This window comes from Pongo abelii, chromosome 12 (genome assembly GCF_028885655.2).
Source record: "Pongo abelii isolate AG06213 chromosome 12, NHGRI_mPonAbe1-v2.0_pri, whole genome shotgun sequence".
NCBI lineage: Eukaryota > Metazoa > Chordata > Mammalia > Primates > Hominidae > Pongo > Pongo abelii.
In genome coordinates this window covers 26,760,771-26,784,636 of record NC_071997.2, presented here as the reverse complement: position 1 = coordinate 26,784,636, position 23,866 = coordinate 26,760,771, and the positions used below count along the sequence as shown (strand labels likewise).

General features: G+C 43.1%; 1 protein-coding gene across 6 annotated transcripts in view; it reads right to left on the bottom strand.

Annotated features, from left to right (window-relative positions):
• Nucleotides 1-23,866, bottom strand: part of VWA3B (von Willebrand factor A domain containing 3B) — a 224,625-nt gene that overhangs the window by 117,831 nt on the left and 82,928 nt on the right. For all 6 annotated transcript variants that reach the window (XR_008522064.1, XR_008522066.1, XR_008522065.1 and 3 more), the window contains exons 9-10: nt 7,342-7,538; nt 463-617 (exon numbers count right to left, since the gene is read on the bottom strand). Coding sequence is in view for 3 of the 6 variants with exons in the window: in XM_024242354.2 (XP_024098122.2) it covers nt 463-617; nt 7,342-7,538 (352 nt within the window). In the remaining 3 variants the exon portion in view is untranslated. The remainder of the gene's footprint in view (nt 1-462; nt 618-7,341; nt 7,539-23,866) is intronic.

Sequence of the window (23,866 nt, the reverse complement as noted above, 5' to 3'; positions counted from 1 at the left end):
TAAAAATATCTGAGCATATAGAGGTAGTGAGTAGAACTGTATTAGAGGCTGAGAAAGGTAGGGAGAGAGGATAGGGAGGTTGGTTAGCGAATACAAAAGTTTAGCTAGATAGGAGGTACAAAAGTTTAGCTAGATAGGAACCAGAGATAGCTCTGGTATTCTGCAGCTCTGGAGGGTCAATATGGTCAGCTATAATTTATGTATATTTTTAAAAAGCCAAATGAGAGAATTTTGAATGTTCACAACATACAGAAATGACGTGTGTTTGAGGTGATGGCTATGTGAGTTACCCTGATTTGATCTTTGTGCATTGTATACACACACCTAAATATCACTCTGTATCACATAAATAGGTACAATCATTATGTGTCAACTAAAAATAAAAGGGAGGAAAAAAGATCAAGCAGATGAGAGTGTCCAGAGCGAGGAGACCACTTGTAACTTCCTGCAAATAACACCAACCTCCTTCGGATCTGGGCCAGGGCTGTGTGGATTCTCTCGCTGTACCACTTGCACTTCTCTTTGGTAATGTTGACGTGGACCAAGCTCCCATCCTTCCAGGGAGCATGGACAAACCTGCTGCAATACTTTGCATGGACTGTCTTCTTGTTGGTCTCCTAAGGAGAGGACAAAGGACAGAAGCCACTCAGAAACTGTCCAAAGAGAAGAGCCTCCAGATGGCACCTCAAGCTCTGTCATATTCAAATGGCTCTTAGCACTCCACTCTACCGTCAATCATTCCTTTGTTAGTTCAACCAAATATGTTCCACTGCCCGCTTCCTATGGAGCCCTGCACTAGATGTCATGAACATAGGCCAGAAAGATACATGAGATCACATGTGTGCCCCAGAAAAGCTAATGATTCCAGCATAGAGACACCCCCAACCGACACACACACACACACACACACAGAGAGAGAGAGAGAGAGAGAGCGAGAGAGAGCAATGCGGAGAATTAGATACTCAGTCCCTGGCACTCGGTTGAGACACTAAGGACCTAGGAAGTCCTGGTAAAGAAGAGAGAGCGACAGTGGACTAGACGGCCAGCGAGACCATTCTGGAGGAGGTGGGACTGAGATTCTCGTGAATCCTCTTTTCCCACCAAGAACCCCATTGCACATCTAGCACCCTCCACCAAGACAGACGGTGCGAGCCCTCCTCCGTCGACCTCCATGACTTGGCCCACAGGCACTCATCCTGCGCTCCTCCTCTAGGAGACCTTCTAAGACACCAGGAATACAAACACACACAATGACCAAACCCCTGCCTTCATGGAGCTCACAGTGCAGGAGGGGAGCCCAGTAATAAGCAAATCATGACACATCAGGTCAGAGGATGACACGTGGAGGAAGGCAAGGAGGAAGAGCAGAGAGCAGAGAAAGAGGGGAGAGACGGGACAAGTTAGAACCTCGCAGGGAAAGCCTCCCAGAGACAGTGAGCTAGGAGAGAAGGCCTGGAGGAACAGAGTGTGGCCATAGCGAGGCCGGGAGGAGGTCAGAGGACGCAGCAAGAGCAAACGCCTGAGCTGGGAGTCCACCCGGCATGCTTGTCGAATTTTAGGAAGGCCAATATTGCCAAAGGAAAGGGAGAGAGGGAAGAGAGAGTGAGAGAAGCCGGGACACACGAAGAGGAGGGCCAGGAGCAGGTCCCATAAAGCCTGACAGCTGTCGGAAATTAGCTGGCTTTTGCTCTGAGTGAAAAAGGACTCTTCCCAGGGCTTTCACAAGAGCAGCAACATGTCTGATTTACGGTTTCACAGTTTTACAGTGGTTACTCTGTAAAGCAGACTGGACGGCCGAGGACCAAGGGCAGAAGCAAAGAGCCAGAAGGTCACGGAGTTGCATGGCCCCGGGAAGCCAAGACCATGGTAAGAAGTGGTCAGATCCTGAATGACAGGCACGTTCTGAAAACAGAACCGACGGCGTTCACTGAGAGATCAGATGTGTGTATGTGAGAAAAGAGAGGAGTCAGGAATGACCCTGAGGTTTTCAGGCCGGGACCTGAAAGGGTGGAGTTGCAATCAATTGATAGGAGGAAGGTTGTGGAAGAGCAGCTTTGAATGGGAAAGATCAAGATTTACCATCTGATGTATCAGGTTCAAGGTGCCTATTAGACATCTAAGTAGCACGGCAGTAGTCGGGAGATCAGAGAAGGCCACAGGGCTGGAGGGGTACATTTTGAAGTCACCGGCCAGCACGGACAGGGGCTTAAAAGCCATGGGACTGGAGAAGACCACCTGGGAAATGAGTGTAGACAGAGAAGCGATCAGAGCACTGCACCTCGAGGTCCTCCGGCATTGACAGGTTAAGGACAAGGAGAAGTCACAAAGAAGACAGAGAGGAACAGCCAGCGAGGTGTGAGGATAACCAGCAGTGTATATTCTGCAAAAAAAAAAAAAAAAAAAAATTCAAGGAAGTGACCAACTAGATCAACTTACTATCAGGTCAAGTAAGAAAGAGACTGAGAATGGACCCCTGGATTTAGCAATTCAGGGATCCCTGCGAAACGTGGGTTTTGGTGGAGAGGCGGAAGTGGGGGAGCTTCTGCCTGATGGCAGTGGCTCCCAGGAGCATGGGAGGAGAATCGAAGAAGCAGAGAAAGGAAACGTATACAACTCGACTGAGGAATTGAATTCTAAAAGGAGCAGAGGCATGGGGGCACAGCCAGAGGTACACATGGGATCAAAAAACTTTTTAAGCCTGGAGAAATGGCAGAATGTGTGCATGCTGATGAGAATGATCTGGACATGAGGGCAATAGCAGGCTGTGATGTAGAAAGGGAGAGTGAATAAACGAGTGGAGAGAGAGCCATGTATCTATGCAGTGAATGGCCTTAGACAGAACAAGGACAATTTGGCCTGGGAGAAATAAAGGTAGATGGCAGACACTGGGGGCTGAGATGTGGAGGCAGAAGCTCATGACATTCCCGTTGATGTTCACGGCATGGGAAGCAAGCTCACCTGCAAAGAGTGAGTGGAGTGAGCATGGAGCGGAAGGTGCTAGGTGTTTCAGGAGGAGAGGACAGCCAGTGAGGGGCTGAGTGGACTGCTAGGCAGCACAAAACATCCACTGACATTAGCGGGCATGAATTTACAGTGAAACCAGACATTATATCGTGGCTGTTTTTCTCTGGTTTCTGCCAGTACAGTTAACTGTATGGAGATAAGCCAGAAAAGACGGAAAGTTGGCGTTAGCCAGGGTTAAATCTGGGGTTTTGCCAGATGAGTGCAATAGTTTAAGAGAAGGGAAAAATGGTTGAGGATGCATGGCAGGATAGAGAGGACAGACAGGAGGTGGTAGAAAGAGTAACTTTTATATCCTGGTGGAGGAGACAGATGGGTGGGAATAGCGCAAGAGAATAAACAACCTACAGATGACTGGTCAGATGGGGGGCTGGTCAGACAGTTTGGAACTGAGGATGTGGCTTATGATTACACAGTTATTTGTAATGATAAGGCCAAGGGCATGCCTAAGGCGGGAGTGGTAGAGATGCAGTTGGGGAGAAGTCACTGGGGAAGAGAACGTCAAAGAAATGAGAGGTTGGTGTATTGGAAGGGTCCTCCATATGGGACTGAAGTCACTATGAACTAAAGCAGGTGTTGGAGCCAATGAAAGCAAGACAGAAGCCCCATAATCTTTGAGGACTGACAAGGGTGAGCTCAGTAAGTGACAACCACAAGAGATGTCTTCAGTGACACAGTCTGATGATGTGGGAAGAAGGAGAGAGAAAGTCAAGAACCAGAAAAGAGGAGCAAGGAGGCCACCACCCGCCCCAGGTCCACAGGACCAAAGGGAACGGGAGAGAAACCAGCCCCCACTCCAGAGGGCTGCAGGGAGGGCTTCTCAGAGAGGAGCCCCGATAAGCATCCAATGGGAACGTTTCAGAGGCCTGGAGGCGATCAGGGGTTTGCTGATGATGTGCCCAGAGGGCGGGGTGGAGGGATTTTAGGAGTCAGAGAGGGGTGGAGTGGGGTCAGAAATGGGATGTTCAGAGCCGCATGGCAATGAGAATTCCCGAGTCCAGTGATGACTGGTGAGAACGAGTGGACTGAGTAGACTGCTGGGCAGCACAAAAGATCCACTGATAATAGCGGGCATGAATTTATGGTGAAACCAGGCATTGCATTGTGGCTGTTTTCCTCCAGTTTCTGCCAGTACAGTTAACTGCATGGAGATAAGCCAGAAAAGGCGGAAAGAGGTTGAAGGGCATGATGAGATCTGTCCTATGCTCTCAAGGCAGGCAGAGGTAGACACCTCCGCTGCCCTGCAAGGATGGAAGGAGAAAGGTGTCTTGTCTCTCATGCTCACCACATCCCCATCACAGGGCATTTCCTGAGTGTGCCTCATGCACAGCCAAATGGAAAACCACCAGACCATACACCACAGAGAGGCAGGTTCTGTGTCAGGCAGCAGTGTGTCGGAATGGGAAAAGCACAGGGTGAAAGCCCAGTGGACCCAAGTTCAAACCCTGCCTTCATCTGCCACAAGATCAGTCTCAAGCAAGTTACTTAACCTCTCGCAGGTCCCGCTACTGTTTTCTCCTGTGTAAACTGAGAGCACAAATGTTTACCTTGTATATAAGGCATAAAAGCGTTCCGTAAATGCTCAATTCTGACTCACAATGTTTGTAGTGCAGAAAAAAAGGAAGGCAACATCTGTGGGGCATCTTCTATGTGCCGGGCACTGTGCTCAGACATGCATTTGTAAATTTGCACTTTACACTACCCATTTCACGAATATGAAGGGTGAAGCTCAAAGAAGTCACATGATTTGTTCAACATCTCATCATCAGTAACTACTAGAAGCAGCATTTATACCTAGAAGTTCTCGTTCCATATCCAGTGTGCCTTCCGCCATATCACATGGACTGGTACATAGCAGCGGCTCCATAAATATTTGTTTGAAAAATAGACGAAGAGACAAGAATGGGTTTTTGAACATCAGGCCTGGTTTTGTGCACAAGCTCAAGCAACCGTGCATGCAGTGTGATTTCAGGGATGCCTGAAATATCAAGTTCTTAGGCTTGGCCTGAAATTCTCTTATTAGAAATGCGTGTTTGTCTCCTCCTCCCAATTGTTCATCGTCTTTGAACTGCTACATAATAAGGTCTTTTTAGCCATTCATTTCTGTGTTAATGAGTTTCCTGGGTCTGTTCCTATAAACTAGTTTGTATTGTTAAATATTTAGGGGGTCTTGCCCAGTGGGAGTCTGGGGGAACCCTAAATAATCTACCTATTTCACAGCCTTAGTTTCTTCCTACTTTATACACATCACAATTTTAGGTGTGAATCCAGTTTCAGTATGTAGTCCCAAAGACTAAAAATAAAACTGTCCCTTTCTCATCAGTATTTGTAAAAAAAAAAAAAAAAGTAGCTGTACGACATATTAATAATTCTCAATCTTTACCATAATATAGTTGACTAGCACAAAAAAATTGAGGTAAAATTGCCTCTTGTAAGCCAAATTATTCAAAGTGGTCCTGTAAAATTTTATTTAAAATTGACAAGAATTAGTTAGGAGATGATCAGTATTAGAGCTAGCTTGAATATACTACATTGTCATCAGTTTGCAGTAAGCTATGTTCAAATTGATGGGGATTAATATTTTGAAACATCCAGAATCTAATGTATTTTTTATTTTATTTTATTTTGAGACAAAGTCTCCCTCTGCCGCCCAGGCTGGAGTGCAATGGCACAATCTCGGCTCACTGAGAACTCCACCTCTCGGGTTCTGCCTCAGCCTCCCAAGTAGCTGGGATTACAGGCACGTGTCACCATGCATGGCTAATTTTTGTATTTTTAGTAGAGATGGGGTTTCACCATGTTGGCCAGGCTGGTCACGAACTCCTGACCTCAAGTGATCTGCCCGCCTTGGCCTCCCAAAGTGCTGGGATTACAGACGTAAGCCACCATTCCTGGCCTATTTTTAAAATGAAAATTTAGTTATGTATGATTTCCTGAACATTACTGAATAATGTCTACAAAACCAGAAAACTGTGCTGGGGGAGGAAACCCACAAATGAGATTTTCCCTGTGCTGTAGCAATTACCCTGCATCCTAGGGTAAGCCAGGAAACAAGTCTTGCATCAATTCTGCATTTTTCTAATTCAGTTTTTATATTTTCCTCCTTGCAGTTTGTCATAAATGCACAGCAGTGAGGGGGCAAGAACATAACATGCTGTGGCTCACATAGTCCCGAAGGACAGTGCCCTTTCCATGCAGGGCATGTAGGGCTCAGTGGCCAGCCAGCCTAATAACAAGTGGCAACAGGACTGGAGTTCCACCTCTGCTGGAGTTACAACATCTCAGTAATGACCTTGACATTGAATCGGAGCCTTCAAGAATACATGAGGTGACACTGTATTTGAGGGGGGCCTTGATTTTCTTTCCCAGGTGTCTCCTCTGGGCTGCGGTCACCCGCCTGTCACCTGCCTGTCTGCCCGGGACTTGCATTTTAGGTTCACTTCACAGCATGTACCTGGGACTTTGCCACCTCCTGAAAGAGCCTGCTTTTGGTTTTGCAAATCTGCCATGTTCATTTTATCCTGATTTCTATTTCATATTGGGACACTTCTCAGTCTTTCCATGCTTCTAAACCTTTGACACCTCATCTTCTGGTTCCTGTTCTACACCTCTCTGCTTCTCAAGGTGTGGCCCCTGGACCAGCAGCGTTAGCGTCATCTGAGGGTTGTTATGGATGCAAATTCTTGAGCCACATTTCGGATCTACTGACTCATATGCATGATGCTGGAGTTTAGGCAGCACTGCTGTCGAGCACTGTCCTTCATTGGGAACCACAGTCGGGCACTAGGAGAAGCTGTATTCCTACAAAACCCACAATAGAACTGCAGCTTTCAAAGTTTTTAATGGCTATAGCCCTTTGGAGAATCTGATTCCGTATTTGCTGGGATTGCGCTGTATGCTGGCTGCTAGTCACTGGAATAATGAGGGAAAACACAAGAGGACCACAGAAACGCCTGCTGCGCTGGGCATACTCACCAGCAATTTCTCTTTTCCATTCAATATGGGGGAACAAAGGGCTTCTCTATTTGCATAATGTTGAATAATTCTGAAACTCATAATGCCTGATTTCTACAAGCCCAGCCCCTGGCTTATGTACAACTCACTGATGTCTAGAACTCATTCCCAGCCTTGACCTCCACTCCCACAGACGCCCTTTGGAGAAGGGTGAGGAGGGAAACAGAGGAACCCTCTTCTTCAGAGAAACCCAAGCTGGTTTCTCTCCGTGCTGCCCCTTCCCTCACCTTCTGACCCGAGGGAGGCCTCACCCACCCAGGACTTGAGGGGAGGCCCCAGCCCCTCCCAGGAGTGCACTTCACCTACCGCACTGGTCTGCACGGACTCATTCTCTGGTTTGGCTTTTATATCCACAACCCCATCAGCGTGGCGGAAAGAGCAGTCGGCAAGGACATCATACAAGGATAGCTTCTGGGCCTTCAAGCCGTATTTCTGCAGCCATGTCTTAGAGTCCCAGGTGTCTTCCGGATTCGATGCAATCTCAACAGAGGTTGTTTCTGACTCTGTAGAATCACAGCTCGTCAGCCATTCGTACTGCATGAGCCATTCATATTACACCCCCAACTTAATATTGACCAACTTGGAACGTGTTCTTTATTAGACCACAAAGCCCATGTCTCATTTTAGAAAACAGCTTTCCAGAGCAGGACTGGCAAAGAATTATTAGGCTTTTAATGGCAAAAACTTTTGCACCAACATAATAATTCAAAAGACTGCAAAGCAGGGTTACTTTTTATTTCACTTCCTCCTCTACCTAAGTTGACTGGCCCCAAGCCTCGGTGAAGGTGACCAGTAGACCAAGGCTGTGTGTCAGGAACCATGTATGTGTAAGGATGGAGTCAGAAGCTCTGGCTTCAAGTCCTGGCTCCATCACCTTCTAGCAAGTTGCTCAAACTTGGGTGAGTCACTCCACTTGACCTCTCTGAGCTTAGGCAGGATTCTTTACCTGCAGCTGGAAGATAGTATTTGCTCGGCCTTCCTAGGTAAACTGCAGCAATCCAGTGAGAAAAGTTATGTGAGGCCAGGTGTGGTGGCTCACACCAATAATCCCAGCACTTTGGGAGGCCAAGGCAGGTGGATCACCTGAGGTCAGGAGTTTGAAACCAGCCTGGCCAACATGGCGAAACTGCATCTCTACTAAAAATACAAAAATTAGCCAGGTGTGGTGGCAGGTGTCTGTAATCCCAACTACTTGGGAGGCTGAGTCAGAATTGCTTCAACCCGGGAGGCAGAGGTTGTGGTGAGCTGAGAATGCACCACTGCGCTCCAGCCTGGGCAAGAGAGCAAGACTCCATCAAAAAAGAAGAAAGAAAAGAAAAGAAGAAAAGAAAAGAAAAGAAAAGAAAAAGAAAGGAAAGGAAAGGAAGAAAGAAAGGAAGAAAGAAAGAAGGAAAGAAAGAAAGAAAGAAAGAACAGAGAAGGAAGGAAAGAAAAGAAAGAAAGAGAGAAAGAGAGGGAGGGAGGAGACAGAAGAAAGAAAGAAAAAAGAGAGAGAGAAAGAAAGAGAGAGAAAGGAGGGAGGGAGGAAGGAGAGAGAGAAGAAAGAAAGAAAAGAAAGAAAGAAAGAGAAAGAGAGAAAGGAGGGAGGAAGGGAGGAAGGAGAGAGAGAGAAGAAAGAAAGAGAGAGAGAGAGGGAGGGAGGAAGGAGAGAGAGAAGAAAGAAAGAAAGAAAAGAAAGAGAAAGAAAGAAAGAGAAAGAGGGAGGGAGGAAGGGAGGAAGAGAGGAAGGAGAGAGAGAGAAGAAAGAAAGAGAAAGAAAGAAGAAAGAAAGAAAAAGAAAGAAAGAGAAAGAAAGAAAGGAGAGAAAGAAAGAAAGAAAGAAAGAAAGAAAGAAAGAAGGAAAGGAAGGAAAGAAGGAAGGAAGGTAGGTCACGTAAAAATGCTTTGTAATGTGGTGGAAAGAGAAGTGATGAGGTGGAGGCGATCAACACAAAAAGGCTAGGAGGCTGCCTCCCATGAAGCCCCTTTGTTACCTTGGTGAGTGTGTCCTGACTCACAGCCTGGCTTTCCACCCTGCAGGCTCAGAAACCTCACGTGCCCTATCTAGGACAACTCACCTTAGCTTCACAGGGTAAAGAATAACCCAGAATGCCAAGTGCCTAAACATCTCCAGCCTCAGGCACATTCCCGTGGTGTTTTCCAGAGGTAATCTACACTCTTAACTGAGAAGACTGTGTTATGTTACCTGAGCGGGACAAGCCAGCATATCACACAAGCAGAAAACTATTTTTCCAGATGACTCGAAACTTGGAACAGCACCTAAGGGAGAATGAGCTACTCAGGGGTGGACACAAAGGAGGGGTGAGGAACTGTGAAGCTGAGAAGGAGGCACTGGTGTCTGGAGCTGGCTGTGCACATCTCCCAACTCCATGCTGGGCGATGGCCGCTTGGTAGCATGAAAGAAACCATGGTGCGGGTATTTATGGAATCTGGAAATCAGCACATGCTACACATCGGGCCTTTTTTCATTCCCGGGAGTGGGCTGTTAAACACTTGCACACCACTGGAAGGAAGGCAGAAAGGACCCTGAGATTTTGGCCCCATTGGGACCATGGGAGCTCTAGGAAGACGCGGAAGGGGTTCCTGGCAGGGAAATGTTTTTTTCTAACATGAACTATCACGTAGGAGGTCCACCAGCGTTATAGAGTTTTGTTTAACTCCGCTTACATTAATGGCTCTCAACCTTTCACAGTGGCATCTGCTGAGGAGCTTTAAAAAAAATACTGATGCCTGAGTCCCATCCACTAGATTCTATTTTAACTGGTTTGGGAGTGTGGCCTGGACATTGGGATTTTACAAAGCTCCCCGGGCAACTGTATAGTGAAGCCAAGCTTTGACACTGGCTTAAGGTGGAAAGGGCTTCTCAGTTATGACTTGGTAACCCCATCAGCTGATGCTTCCATCAGACACAGATGCAAGTTAAGTACTATGAATTAAAAAGTAGCACTCACTGTTAGGGAAACAAAAATATGACCCAGGCTTTCCTATTACTCTATTTAAGGGGATATAGAATTAGGATAAGATTGGAAGACATAAATCATGTTAGAGCCAATTCCTTCTGTATAATATGTAAAGGATCTGCCCATTAATGCTTCATGAGACCCATGTCCTTGAATTTTAATAGAACACCATTGAAAGAATTCACTCTGAAACCTACTAGAGTGGGGACTTCTCAAAGAAGCTTGTTTTGGATTTTGAACTTTAAACCAACCTGGCATCAAAAACCCCTCAGAGCAGCATCCCCGACACCAGGACCTGGCTTCTCCATGAATCACAAAGCATCTTTTCACCCTTCTCCAGGAGCTCAAGCCAGAGGCTTCTCAGAGCTCCGAGTCCCTGGGGTTCGCCTGCACACTCTCACCTATCACAAAGAGGCAGCAAAAAGAGGATGCCGCCGTTTCTGTCAGGGAGATCAGCCTCCTTGGAGAAACCCTTGGGGCGACATTTTCTTCAATTATTATTAATTATATTCCCATTCATTGTGTTTCTGCTTAGGAAGACCTTTCCTTTTCTCCTCTCCCCTTTTTTTTCCTGATCAATAGGTGTAGTAGGAAATTAAATTTTCATTCAATTATTTCCATAGCAACACACACCTTATTATATCCTTCTGCTCTGTTTTGGGCTGCCTTCTTTTAAAAAAGTTAAGAGCCCTCTATCAAGTATAAATTCAAGCATACCACAGAACTTCCTAAAAACACATTCGAACCAATCCTCGCAAGGGTTTTGAAAGAGTCAGAGACTAACTTCTGACTCCAACTTCACAGTGGACCAGGCGGTGCAGTCCTGAGGGCAGGATTCAGGCTCCCAATTACCATCTGAAAAGGGGGTTCAGGCAAGCCGCCAGAGCCGCCTGAACTTTCATAGAGGAAAGAAGGGATGACCAAGCAATCAAAACCAAAGAACCCAGGCACTCTAAAGCTAAAGAAAGGAGAAAAAAAAAAAGGAGGGAAATCTTTTAACTTCCAGTGTTAATTACACCAATTAATGGCTGAGTCTCATTTTCCTGGGAGGGGCAGGGAAGGGCATCATCCATTCATTAGCATCACTTACTAAGGGGTCCTTTCCTTTTCCCTGCAGTTATCTTAATTAAAAATGTTACATGAATTCTCACCCACAGAGAATTCATTTATTATAGAAGTATGAGCTCACAGCTAATCCTGATTACATGGCTTTCCTATTCCACAGGACAGATTGCTAAAGATGTTCTTCCTGTTATGAGAAGGGAGCACATCTATGCCACAGAATTAACCAGCCCTGTCCCCCCCTTCCACTTGTCAATCTCAGAACATTTTTTCAATGAAAAAGACCTACTGGGAAAATGCTTTTGAAAACCATCCTTGCTATAGCCAGGGCCACACACAAATGGATAAATTGGGCATAGTTATCAGTGCCCACTCCTCTTCCTGTCCCTCATCCACCCGCCCTCCAGATTCAGCTCCAGAGGGGCTCACAGCCATCAGGGATTTCTCATCACTATAACCCTCTTCTCCCAGCCTCCTCCACTGAATGTTACTTGCCTGGCACCTCATTCCTGCCACGCTAGCCCACATGCCTTTCAGGGGGGCTGTCAGCGTATGAATAAACTAGAACTCTAGACCAAGTCTGATGTTTCCAAGAGTAGGTCCCACAGAAACTGCTTCCACTGCATGTCGGTAGCTTCTACTTAGGAAGAGGATTCCTTAGACAAAAAGTTTGGGGAGCTTGAAAGGAAAGTTTCAAAGGATTCTTGATCACGGGACTTCTCTAAGACTTTCTTAGGGCTCTGAGCAGTCAAGCCCTTTGTCTGCTGCAGTTGCTAACTAAACCTGCTGTTAACCTATACTTGCTAAAGTACCATGCAATAAGCATATCTGCCTGGCACTGCAGGGGAGCCGAGAAATGGGGAGGAGGGGATAAAGGAGATGGAGGATGGTAACCCTCCAACATTCTACCAAACTGATTCACTGTGGAGATCAGGTAAATGTTCTCTGGAGCACCCCACGGGCTACACACAAGGGCTGAGGCCCAAATAAAACCTCTGCTATAAAGAAGGGCTCCATGGCTTGACCAGCTGGAAAAATGATTCCAACCCGTAGTGTTCTCAATTCCTATAATCCTCAGGAGGTAGAGGTGGGAGAGAGAGAAAAGAAATAAAAAACAAGGAGGCAAAAAAGAAGCAGACATAAAAACAAAGAACATCAAACACCAATAACAGAAAGAACACGGAAGAGGAGCTAATGCCCCCTAAAGACATGGTTCAACATTTCCCTCACTTTCTCTTCTGCCTTGTGATTCTGAAAGAAAGAATCTTAAAAGAATTATCTTAGGTGTAAGGTGTGAATGATGCAGCTGAAGGAAGAATTTTTAAACTACAGCACCTGCAGCTGGCTACGGAGAAATAAGGAGCAGTTAATTTAGTGACAAGCCTGCATGAAGACTGAGAAGAAACCACTAAAGGGATTATGGACTGCAAGAGAAGAATTGTAAAAGCCACATCTTACTGTGTCTACATCTAACTAGCATTTAAAACAGATTGAAAATAGTTGAGGATCAGTGAGGTAGGCATCAAACTGTACCTTAGGCTATTACTTCTTTAAAAATAGCTGTGGCATCACAAGATAAACACAGACTAATTCGAGATGTTTGGTACGATATGGAACAATTGAGATTAGGAAGTGAGAAAGGATTGATGGAGTTAGGGAAATTTAGACTGAGTGACCTGAAATTCACATGTTAAGTGGCAAGGATGAGAGCTCTGAAACAGAGTGTGAATGCTGGAATGAAACCAAGACAGAAAGCTAAATCTGCTTCCTTTGGAAAATTAAAATATTTGTCACCTTTTTGATCTTGCATCACTGTTGCTGAGGTTTTTAAAAAATCTTTAGTCAGCATATTTATTTTATATATTCTTTCAAAAACTTTTTGAGATATAATTCACATATCATAAAATTCAACAGCAAGGTGACGATAGTTAATGGTGATAAATTATATTCTTGAAATTATATTCTTGAAAAATCCAAAGAGAGCTATTAAGTGCTGTCACCACAAAAATGTTTACTACGTAAGGTAATCTAATTTTTAATTAGCTAGATTTAACAATTTCACAATGTACATATACTTCAAAACATCATGTTGTACATGATAAATACATACAATGTTATCTGCCAAATTTAAAAAAAAATAAAGAATTGGTGTTAATTATTCTTAAAACACTTGAAAGAAGTCACCATATCTGGTCCTGGCTTCTCTTTGTGCAGACTTTTTTAAAAAATTACTAACTCACTCGCTTATGACAGATCTATGCAGAATTTCCGTTTCTTCTTGAGTCAGTTTTGGTAGTTTGTGTCTTTCTAGGAATTTGTCCATTTCATTTAGGTTATCTTATTCATCAACATACAATTGTTCATAGTAGTCTCTTATAATCATTTCTACTTCCAAAAGGCTGGTACTCATACCCCCTCTTTCATTCCTGATTTTAGTAATATGGGTCTCTCTCTCACTCTCTCCTTTCTTGGTTTGTCTAGGTAAGGATTTGTCAACTTTGTTGATCTTCTAAAGCAACCAACACTTAATGTTTTAATTTTATTGTTTTTCTATTTTCCATTTTAGTTATAGCTTCTCTAATTTTTTATTATTTCCTTCCTTCTGCTTGTTTCACTTTAGTTTACTCTTCTAATTTCTTAAGGCAGAGGTTTACATAATTGATGTGAGATCTTTCTTCTTTTTTGATGTAGGTATTTTCAGCTAAGCACTCCTTTAGTTGCACCCCATAGGTTTTGGAATGTCAAACTTTTTGTTCTCATTCACTTCAAAGTATTTTTAAATTTCCTGTTTAATATATTTCACCCTCTGGTTATTTAGAAGTATGTTGTTAGTATTCACATATTTGTCAGTATTCAAAATGTCCTAGTCTTATTTATTTTAATTTCATCCATTGTAGTCAGAAAGATACTTTGTATGATTACAATCCTTTTAAACTTACTGCAACTTGTTTTGTGGCCTAACATATGGCCTATTCTAGAGAATGTACACTTAAGAATATGTATTCTACTGCTGCTTCATATAATCTTTTATAGATGTCTATTAGATTTAGTTGGTTTGAAGTGTTGTTTAGTCTTTTATTTCCTTGTCAATCTTCTGCCTAATTGTTTCATCCCACATTGAAACTGAGATAATGAAGTCTTCATCTACTATTATCAGACTATAGAAGACCTTTCAATTCTGTCAGTTTTTGCTTCTTATATTTTGGTAAACTGTTTTTAGGTGCATATATTTATCTATTTATAATTGTTACATCTTCCTGGTAAATAATTGACACTTTTATCATTACCAAATGTCCTTTGTCTCTAATAAGAATTTCTGTCTTAAAGACTATTTTGTCTGAAATTAGTATAACTATTCAGCTCTCTTTTTGTTACTTATTTATATGGTATATCTTTTTCCATTCTTTACTTTCATCCTATTTCTGCCATTCAATCTAAAATGTGTCTCTTGTAGACAGCATATAGTTGGATCATGGGTTGTTTTTTTGTGTGTGTGTGTGTGTGTGTGTGTGTGTGTGTGTGTGTTTTGTTTTGTTTTTACTCATTTGCCATTCAATTAAAGTGTTTAATTCATTGACTCTTTCTTTCTTTTTTCTTTTCTTTTCTTTTTTTTTTTTGATACAGAGTTATGCACACACTATCTTGCCCAGACTGGAATGCAGTAGCTATTTACAGGTGCAATCATAGTGCACTGCAGCCTCAAACTCCTGGCCTCAAGCAATCCTCCAACCTCAGCCTCTCAAGTAGCTGGGACTACAGGTGTGTGCCACTGTGCCCAGCTAATCCATTTACACTTCGTATAATAAATGATGTGGTAAAATTAATGCCTGCCATTTTGTTATTTGTTTTCTAATGTTATATCTTTTTCATTCTTCTATTCCTCTATTACTACCTTATTTTGTGTTAAATGGATATTTCCTAGTATTCAATTTTAAGTTATTTGGAATTTCTTTTACTATTTCTTAGTGGCTGCCATGAAGATTTTAATCAAAATCTTAATTTATCACTCATTAATCAACTTAATTTCAATAATATACAAAACATTAAATCTATATAACTCCACTGCCTTACCCCTCCATTGTGCTGTTATTCTCATATAAAGTATACCTTTATACATCTGTGTCTATCAGAACAGATTAAAATTTTTGCTTTATAAAGTTGTCTTTTGAATCAGATAGGAGAAAAAATACTTACAAACAAAAAAATACATTTATACTATCCTTTCTGTTTACCCACATAGTTATCTCTATTGTTGCCCTTTATTTCTTCCTGCGGATTCAAGTTACTCTCCAATATTCTTTCATTTTATCCTGAAGGATCTCCTTTAGTATTTCTTTAGGGCAGGTTTGCTGAAAGTAATTTCTCTTGGTTTTTGTTTATATTAATTTTTCCTTTTTTTTTCTTTGAGATGGAGTCTCACTCTGTCACCCAGTCTGGAGTGCAGTGGCATGATCTCAGCTCACTGCAACCTCTGCCTACTGGGTTCAAGTGATTCTCCTGCTTCAGCCTCCTGAGTAGCTGGGCTTACAGGTAAGCACCACCATGCCCAGCTAATTTTTGTATTTTTAGTAGAGACACGTTTCACCATGTTGGCCAGGCTGGTCTCAAACTCCTGACCTCAGGTGATCTGCCCACCTTGGCCTCCCAAAGGGCTAGGATTACAGGCATGAGCCATTGCACCTGGCAATTTATCCTTTTTTGAAGGATAGCTTTAGAGGATAATATTCTTGGTAGATACTTTTTTTTTGTTTTTGTTTTGTTTTGTTTTGTTTGAGACAGAGTCTCACTTTATGGCCCAGGCTGTAGTGCACTGTTGTGATTTTGGCTCACTGCAACCTCTGCTTCCTGGGTTTAAGCATTTATCATGCCTTGGCCACCCAAGTAGCTGGGATTATAGGCATGTGCCACCATGCCTAGCTAACTTTTGTATTTTTAGTAGACACAGTAGACACGGGGTTTCACCATATTGGCCAGGCTGGTCTTGAACTCCTGACCTCGAGTGATCTGCCTGCTTTGGCCTTCCAAAATGCTGAGATTACAGACATGAGCTACTGTGCCTAGCCAGGTTTTTCTTTCTTTCAGCACTTAGATAATTTCATTCCACTGCTCTCTGGCCTTCTTGCTTTCTGATGCACAATTAGATGTTAATCTTATCAAGTATCCCTTTTACATGATGAGTCATTTCTCCCTTGTTGCTTTCAAATTTCTTTTTTTGTTGTTGGCTTTCAACAGCTTGATTATAATGTGTCTAGGTGTGGGTGTCTTTTATCCTACATGGAATCCATTTTGCTTCTTGGATGGGTAAATTAATGTTTTCATCAAATGTAGGGAGTTTCCAGCCCTTACATCTTCAAATATTCTTTCTCTCTCTCCCCCACCCTTTGAGGACTCCCATTGTTCACATGTTGTTGTGTTTATGGTATGCCATTGGTCTCTAAGACTCTGTTTGGTTTTTTCATTCTTTATTCGTTTTGTTCTTCAGACTGGGTAACCTCAATTGAGCTATCTAAGAATTCATTGGTTTGTTCTTCTGCTTGCTCAAATCTGGGTGTTGAACTCCTCTAGTCAGTTTCTCATTTCAATACTTTGTACTCCAGAACTTTTTTCAACTCCAGAATTTCTATTTGCTTCTTAAATAAAATTTCTCTCATTATTGATATCTGTAATTGGTAAGACAGTGTTCTTATACTTCCTATGTTCTTTAGACATAGTTTCCTTTAGTTCTTTGACATATTTAAAATTGCTTATTTAATATCTTTATCTAGTAAGGTCAATGTCTGGGCTTCCTCCTGGACATGGACAGTTTCCTCGTGGACAGTTCCCGTGGATTGCCTTTTTTCCTTTGTATGGTCCATACTTTGTTTCTTTGCATGCCTCATTTTTGTTGTTGTTGTTGACAACTGGGCATTTTAAATAATAAAATGCAGCAACTCTGGAAATCAGATTCTCCCACCTGCCCAGAGTTTGTTGTGATTCAGTGGTTGTTTGTTTATCACTCCTGAATTCTGTAAAATCTGCATTTTTTGTCATTTGTAGCCACTGGAGTCTCTGCTCAGTTAACTCAGTGGTCAGCTAATAATTGAACAGAGATTTCCTTAAATCTTTTGGACTATTCCTTGCTGAGGAGCTGTGTGTGTATCAGGCCACACTTTCCATGCTGCAGCAGTTAACAACTCTCCCTCAGCCTTTACTTCCTGCTTGTGCAGAGCCTCAAGGTCAGCCCAAGATGAGAGCTTAGGGCCCTCCTGAGTCTTTTTTTAAACATACGCATAGCCTGGGCATGCCCACAGCCCTGTGCATGTGTCTGCCTGGGCTATGTATGATAGATTCCCAGGAATACCTCAGAGCTTTGGAAAGACCAATGGACATCCCATTCCCCAGTTTTTCATCTTAAGTGTTTTGGTTTACCTCTTGTTTGTCCTGACTGTTATCTACAACCTTAGACAGCCACAAAATTAATCAATCACCTCTCATTGTTTTTGACAACTGTTCCCAGGGAAAAGGCTTTTCCCACTAAGGAAGAACTGAGTGAAGTCAAATAAAGAAAGCTTTGTAATTGGGGTCTTCCAGAGAGCCAGCGAACAGGTCAAATAATGAGAATTATCTGGAAATGAGGCTTTGAAGGAACTCCAACCCCATCCTGCCCCCTCCAGTGGCTGTGAGCCTATGGTTTCCACTGCGATCACAAACTGTTGGTTTTTGAGGTTAGTGAGGAGCTGGAGCTGGGGAATGTGAATAGGACTAGCTAAAATGCTACCAGCTCACTATTCTTACTGAGATTTAATTATTTTTCTTGAATAAACACTTCCCAGATTGCTGCACACCTTGGGTTAATTTCTAGAGTTATGAAAAAGGTTGATTCTGATAAGGTCCTTATGCCTTCTATGAAGGAGAAGTTTTGAAGGTCCTTAACTCTGCCATTTTTGCCCTGATATTTTTGGTGTTTCCATAATTAGGGGTCCAAATACACGAAATATAATTCCTCAATAGATTTGTTGTGTTTTTCCACAGTCATTTTTTTTTCTTTTGAGACAGAGTCTCGCTCTGTCGCCCAGGCTGGAGTGCAGTGGTGCAATCTCGGCTCACTGCAACCTCCACCTCCCAGGTTCAAGCGATTCTCCTTTCCTCAGCCTCCCGAGTAGCTGGGACTACAGGCGCACGCCACCACACCCAACTAATTTTTGTATTTTTAGTAGAGACGGGGTTTCACAATGTTGGCCAGAATGGTCTCCCTCTCTTGACCTCGTGATCCGTCCGCCTTGGCTTCCCAAAGTTCTGGGATTACAGGCGTGAGCCACCAGCGCCCAGCCCTCCACAGTCATTTTTTAACAACATGATTTTTAACGTTGACATTTCACCATACCTGTATCACATTCCGGTATCTTTCCCAAGTTAAATATATAGCATCTACAAAATGCTAATCAACCAATTCTCCCAAATTTGGGGAGAAATTTTTGAGCGATTAATCTTGAATCATGGGAGAATTACGTGGTATTTTTCTGCAAATGTTTTGCCATGTGTGCTTTTTGTCTGGAAAATACAAAGCTCAGTGCCCATTGGAAAATGCATATTTGAGTAAACACAGTCTTGGTCCTTTCTAGCATTCTCATTTGTTGCTTATTGATCAACCTTGTCAAAGTTCACTTGACTATACAGACAGCTCTACAGATATAAAGACATTCTGAAGAAAATGTGAGTTCTAGGAAGAAATATTATTTTATCCTTTGCCTTGCCTGAAGTGTGAACACTTTGACAAGTGTGCCATTTGCTTCTGGTTGCATAAGAAACCAGCTGCGCCCTGCCCCAGATCTCTTCTGCAGCCTTCTTTGAGCAAAAAGGGAAGACACTCTTGAAAAGATAAACATGTACAAGTACTCTGTAAATTAGCTTGTTCTGCTCTCAAATTGCAAGTCATCCTGTTGGTAAAATAGTCTTCATCTAGTACACTTATTAAACATCCAGCATTGGTGCACAACAGAAAACTCAGATGGTATGTTCACCTCTGTGCATATCAGAGTCCAAAGAAGTTGGGGTCAAAGATTCAGAAACATGGGGTTCCTGCTTGATATGTCTATATTTATCTTTATACTAAGAATGTTCACTTCACCCCAATAGTGTATCTGAATTCTCCACCTACATAGTCAATTGCCTCCTTTATTTCTCTACCGGGCTCTCAAGGATTCTTCAGTCTCAATAGTTTCAAACAAAATGTGTCATTCCCTACCCCGACCTGGTTCTCCTCCAGCATTCTCTCAGTGTAGTGGATGACACCATATCCATCTAGGAGCTTACTTTTGACACCTCCATCTCCCCCACCCCCAAGTCCTATTGATACAGAAGTGCTGGGAAGGGAAGAGCTGGTCCCTTTAAATGATATGGAAGTGGGGAAGGAAAGTGCTGGGTACAGGAAGGGTGTGGACCCTGGCTAGGGCTCCACCCCCATGGACCTAGGTGAGGACATGCGTTTCTGTTTCCCTGCCCAAATGTTGCATTTCCCAAGACCACCCTGGCCTGTCACGCCCCCATTCTGTGCAGAGACAGGAGCAGCTGGACATCGAGAGGAGCATATCGGAGGAGGAACACACAGGCAGCTGGATGTCGGGAGGAATGCACCGGCATGCCAGCAGGCCACTGACCAGCAGAATGACGCGGAGTTTGGCTGGGGCAGTCAGAGGAGAGCCCGGGCTGCCAAGCCACCTGACTCCAGGGGAAAACCATCACTCTTCTAGCTCCCCCATCTGCTGAAAGCTACTTCCACTCAATAAAACCTGGCATTCATTCTCCAAGCCCACGTGTGATCCGATTCTTCTGGTACAAGGCAAGAACCCAGGATACAGAAAGCCTCTGTCCTTGCGACAAGGTAGAGGGTCAAATTGAGCTGGTTAACACAAGCCGCCTATAGACGGCAAACTAAAAGAGCACTCTGTAACACATGCCCTTTGGGGCTGCAGGAGCTGTAAACATTCACTCCTAGACACCCCACAGCCTGCCCATCTGTAAGGGCACCCCACAGCCTGTGTTGGCACCCCACAGCCTGCCCATCTGTATGCTCCCCTAGAAGTTGGAGCAGCAGGGCACTGAAGAAGTGAGCCACTCCCCCATCACACATCCTGCAAGGGGACAAGGGAACTTTTCCTCTTTCACTGTCAATTCAACAACCAAACTCTCCCTCATACCTGCTGATTTATCACCTTCACAGGCTCCTCCTACTCTTGTCAAGGACGCCACCATCACTGTACTAACATCTCTATTCTCTTCCCTCATCCTGTTTGTCCCCTCATCTCCAACTTGTTTCCCACCCAGTAGCCAAAGTGATCTTTTTTTTCTAAATGTAAATCTGGTCTTAACATTCCCTGCTTACAGTCCTCTAGCGGCTGGCCATTGGTATGAAATTGAGGGTGAACCCCTGTACCGCGGCCTCCAGAGCCAGGACAATCGGGTCCCTGCCTCCCTCTCCAGACTCATCACTGGACACTGCGCTTCAGCCACACTCCTCTTTCCAGTTCTTCTAAAGTGCCATTCTCCTTTCTGCCTCGGGGCCTTTGCATATGCTATTCTTCTTCCTGGCATACACTCCCGGCTCTCTCCCATCCTTTCACCTCATTTACTTACCTCTTCAACCCTCAGATATCAGCTCCAAAGTTGCTTCCTCAGGAAACCTTTCCTTGACGCCAGGAATAGCTCAGAAGCTCCCACTTTTCCTCAATCGTAAATACCCCATTTGTGTTCATCCAATTTTCTACCTTCATGGAGCAAGAGACGGTTCATGTAGGTCCTGCTTTATGAGGGCCCGTTCCATGTCTCTTATTTACCATTATGTCATCACCTACCATAGTGCTACATAGAGTAAGCACTAAATAAATGAAAGAATAGACAAGTGGATTAACCTTTTCTTAAGCCATCATTACATTCTAAGTACGTGACAGCACATTTCTAGGTGTTTTACTTGTGTTTTCTGATTTAATTTTCATAACAGTCCATGGAGTAGGTGTTATCATTATCATCCACATTTTGCAAATAAGGAAACGGAGGCACAGATAATAAGTGTCTTGCCCAGCATCACACAACAGGAGTGGGCAGAGCCAGGTTTTAATATCTTTCTGGTCAGGCGCGGTGGCTCACGCCTGTAATCCCAGCACTTTGGGAGGCTGAGGCAGGTGGATCACGAGGTCAAGAGATGGAGACCATCCTGGCCGACACAGTGAAACCCCGTCTCTACTGAAAATACAAAAATTAGTTGGGTGTGGTGGCACGCACCTGTAGCCCCAGCTACTCAGGAGGCTGAGGCAGGGGAATCACTTGAACCCACAAGGCAGAGGTTGCAGTGAGCCGAGGTCACATCACTGCACTCCAGCCTGGTGACAGAGTGATACTCCGTCTCAAAAAAAAAAAATCTTCCTAACTCTGAGTCTGTGTACTTCATCACCACCCAGGACTATAAAGACATCTTGCTGATTATTTAATACAATACTAATGAAAATAAGCACCATCCCCCTCTCCATTTGTTCAAAAAATATGTGCTCTAAACTCCTGTAGACCTACTGTAGGTTGCAACTGCCAGCAGAGCCTGAATGAACCTTCAGCCATTTCCTTGTCTTTTGAAACTGAATTTTGTATTTTGAAACAAGCAAGTATTCAGAGTCAAATCTTGAGTCTCAGATGGTAATCTTTTGGACTGTCTTTGTTCATGATTAAAGCATGACTACACAATGTGATTAGACTAATGATTTCTACTGAGTCACAAAATGGCTGTGAAGGTTATTCCAAATGAGGAGTTCCTAAAATGCTTTGAGAGGCAGCATCATCAAAGAAGGGTCAAGCTTTGGACAAATTCTATTGATTGATTCATTCATTCATTCATCCATTCATTCATTTTGAGACAGAGTCTCGCTCTGTCACTCAGGCTGGAATGCAGTGGTGCGATCACCACTCACTGCCACCTCGACTCCCCACTTCTCAACTCAAGCGATTCTCTCACCTCAGCCTCCCAAGTAGTTGGAACTACAGGTGCGCACCATCATGCCTGGCTAATTTTCACATTTTTTTTGTTGAGGTGGGGTTTTGCCATGTCGCCCAGGATGGTCTCAAACTCCTGGGCTGAAGTGATCTCCCTACCTCAGCCTCCTAAAGTGCTGGGATTACAGGTGTGAGCCACCATGCCCAGCCTGGACAAATCCTTTAACGTTTTGTGAGAAAAGCCATCTTCGTGTTTGAGGGTCATGCCTAGAACAGGCACACTGACACACACACACACACACACAGACACACAGAATGCCCAGGTGTGTCCCACCCACGTCTCTGAACAGCTCAGTGCCAGAGGAGTGATTCTCCTTCTCTTCTACTTTGTCCTCTTCTTTCACTTTACCAACAGTTGTAATGAGCTACAATTGACATATAATATCTCATACATCTTTAAAGTGTACACATTGGTAAGTTTTGACATACGTATGGTTAGATTTATGTTTATCATCTTGCTATTTGTTTTTTATTGGCCCTATCTGTTCTTTGTTTTTTTTTTTTTCTGACAGGTTTTGGATTGGGTATTTTTAATTCCGTTTTATTTCTTTTGTCAGCTTGTCTTGTTATTTTAGTGGTTATCTCAGGTTTATAGTACACATCTTCAACTTATCATAGTCTAACTTCAAGTACTATTACATCACTTCATGTATAATATGTGCCAATGATAAACTATTTCAGCTTTTGTATGTCTGAAAATGTCTTTATTTTGCCTTTGTTTTTGAAAGATATTTTTGCTTTGTATAGAATTCCAGGCTGCATATTTCATGTACTGAAAGAAAAAATGCTGCCCCACTGTCTTCATTTGAGTGAGAAATCTGCTGTCATCCTTGTCTTTGTGGCTTTGTACATATCTTTTTTGTTGTTGTTCTAGTTGCTTTTAAGATTTCCTCTGTATCACTGATTTTAAGCAAACCAATTAAGATGTCTCTGGGTGTAGTTTTCCTCATTTTCTTGTGCTTAGCATTCACTGAACTTCTTGGATCTCTGGGTTTGTAGTTTTCATCAAATTTGGAAACTTGTCAACACATTTCTTTAAATATTTTTCTGTTCCCTGTCCCTTCTACTTCCTCCCCTCAGGAATCCCATCTAATGTCTATTTGGCCACTTGAAATTGTCCCACAGTTCACAGATCTTCTTTTGGGTTTTTTAAATGCTTTTTTTCGTATGTCTGTCTCATTTTGGATAGTTTCTATTGCTGTCTTCAAGTCCACTCATCTCTTTTCCTGCAATGTCTAATCTGCCATTGATTTCATTCAGTAAGCTTTTCATCGAACATATTTTCTTCTCTTAAGTTTTCCTCTCTAAATGTTCAGTATGTGTCTTTTTAAATATCTTTCTTGTCTCTAAAAGTTCAGTATGTGTCTTTTTAAATATCTTTCTTGAAGTTAAGAAAGCTGAGATGGCTAGCCAATGATGAAAGGTCCCGGCCAAACTTTCCTTTTTAAATAGAGATAGTACATTCAAAGAATTTTTTGAAAATTTCTGCTTAGAGTTATTTTGGGTTTTAGTTTGTGTTTGTGTGTGTGTGTCTGTGTGTGTGTGTGTGTGTGTGTATTAGATTGAAACAAAGGGAACTGATACATAATTGTCCAATATCTGAGGCTTATAACTCATCTGTTTCCTTTAGGAATGACATCCAAGACCTTCTGTTAACTCTTAAGACTAACCACACCAAACTTAAATACGCCTTGTATTAGTCAGCTTGGGCTGCCATCACAAAACACCAGAGGCTGGGGGGCTTAAAGGACAGACATTTATTTTCTCTCTGTTTGAGGTTGGAAGTCCAGGAT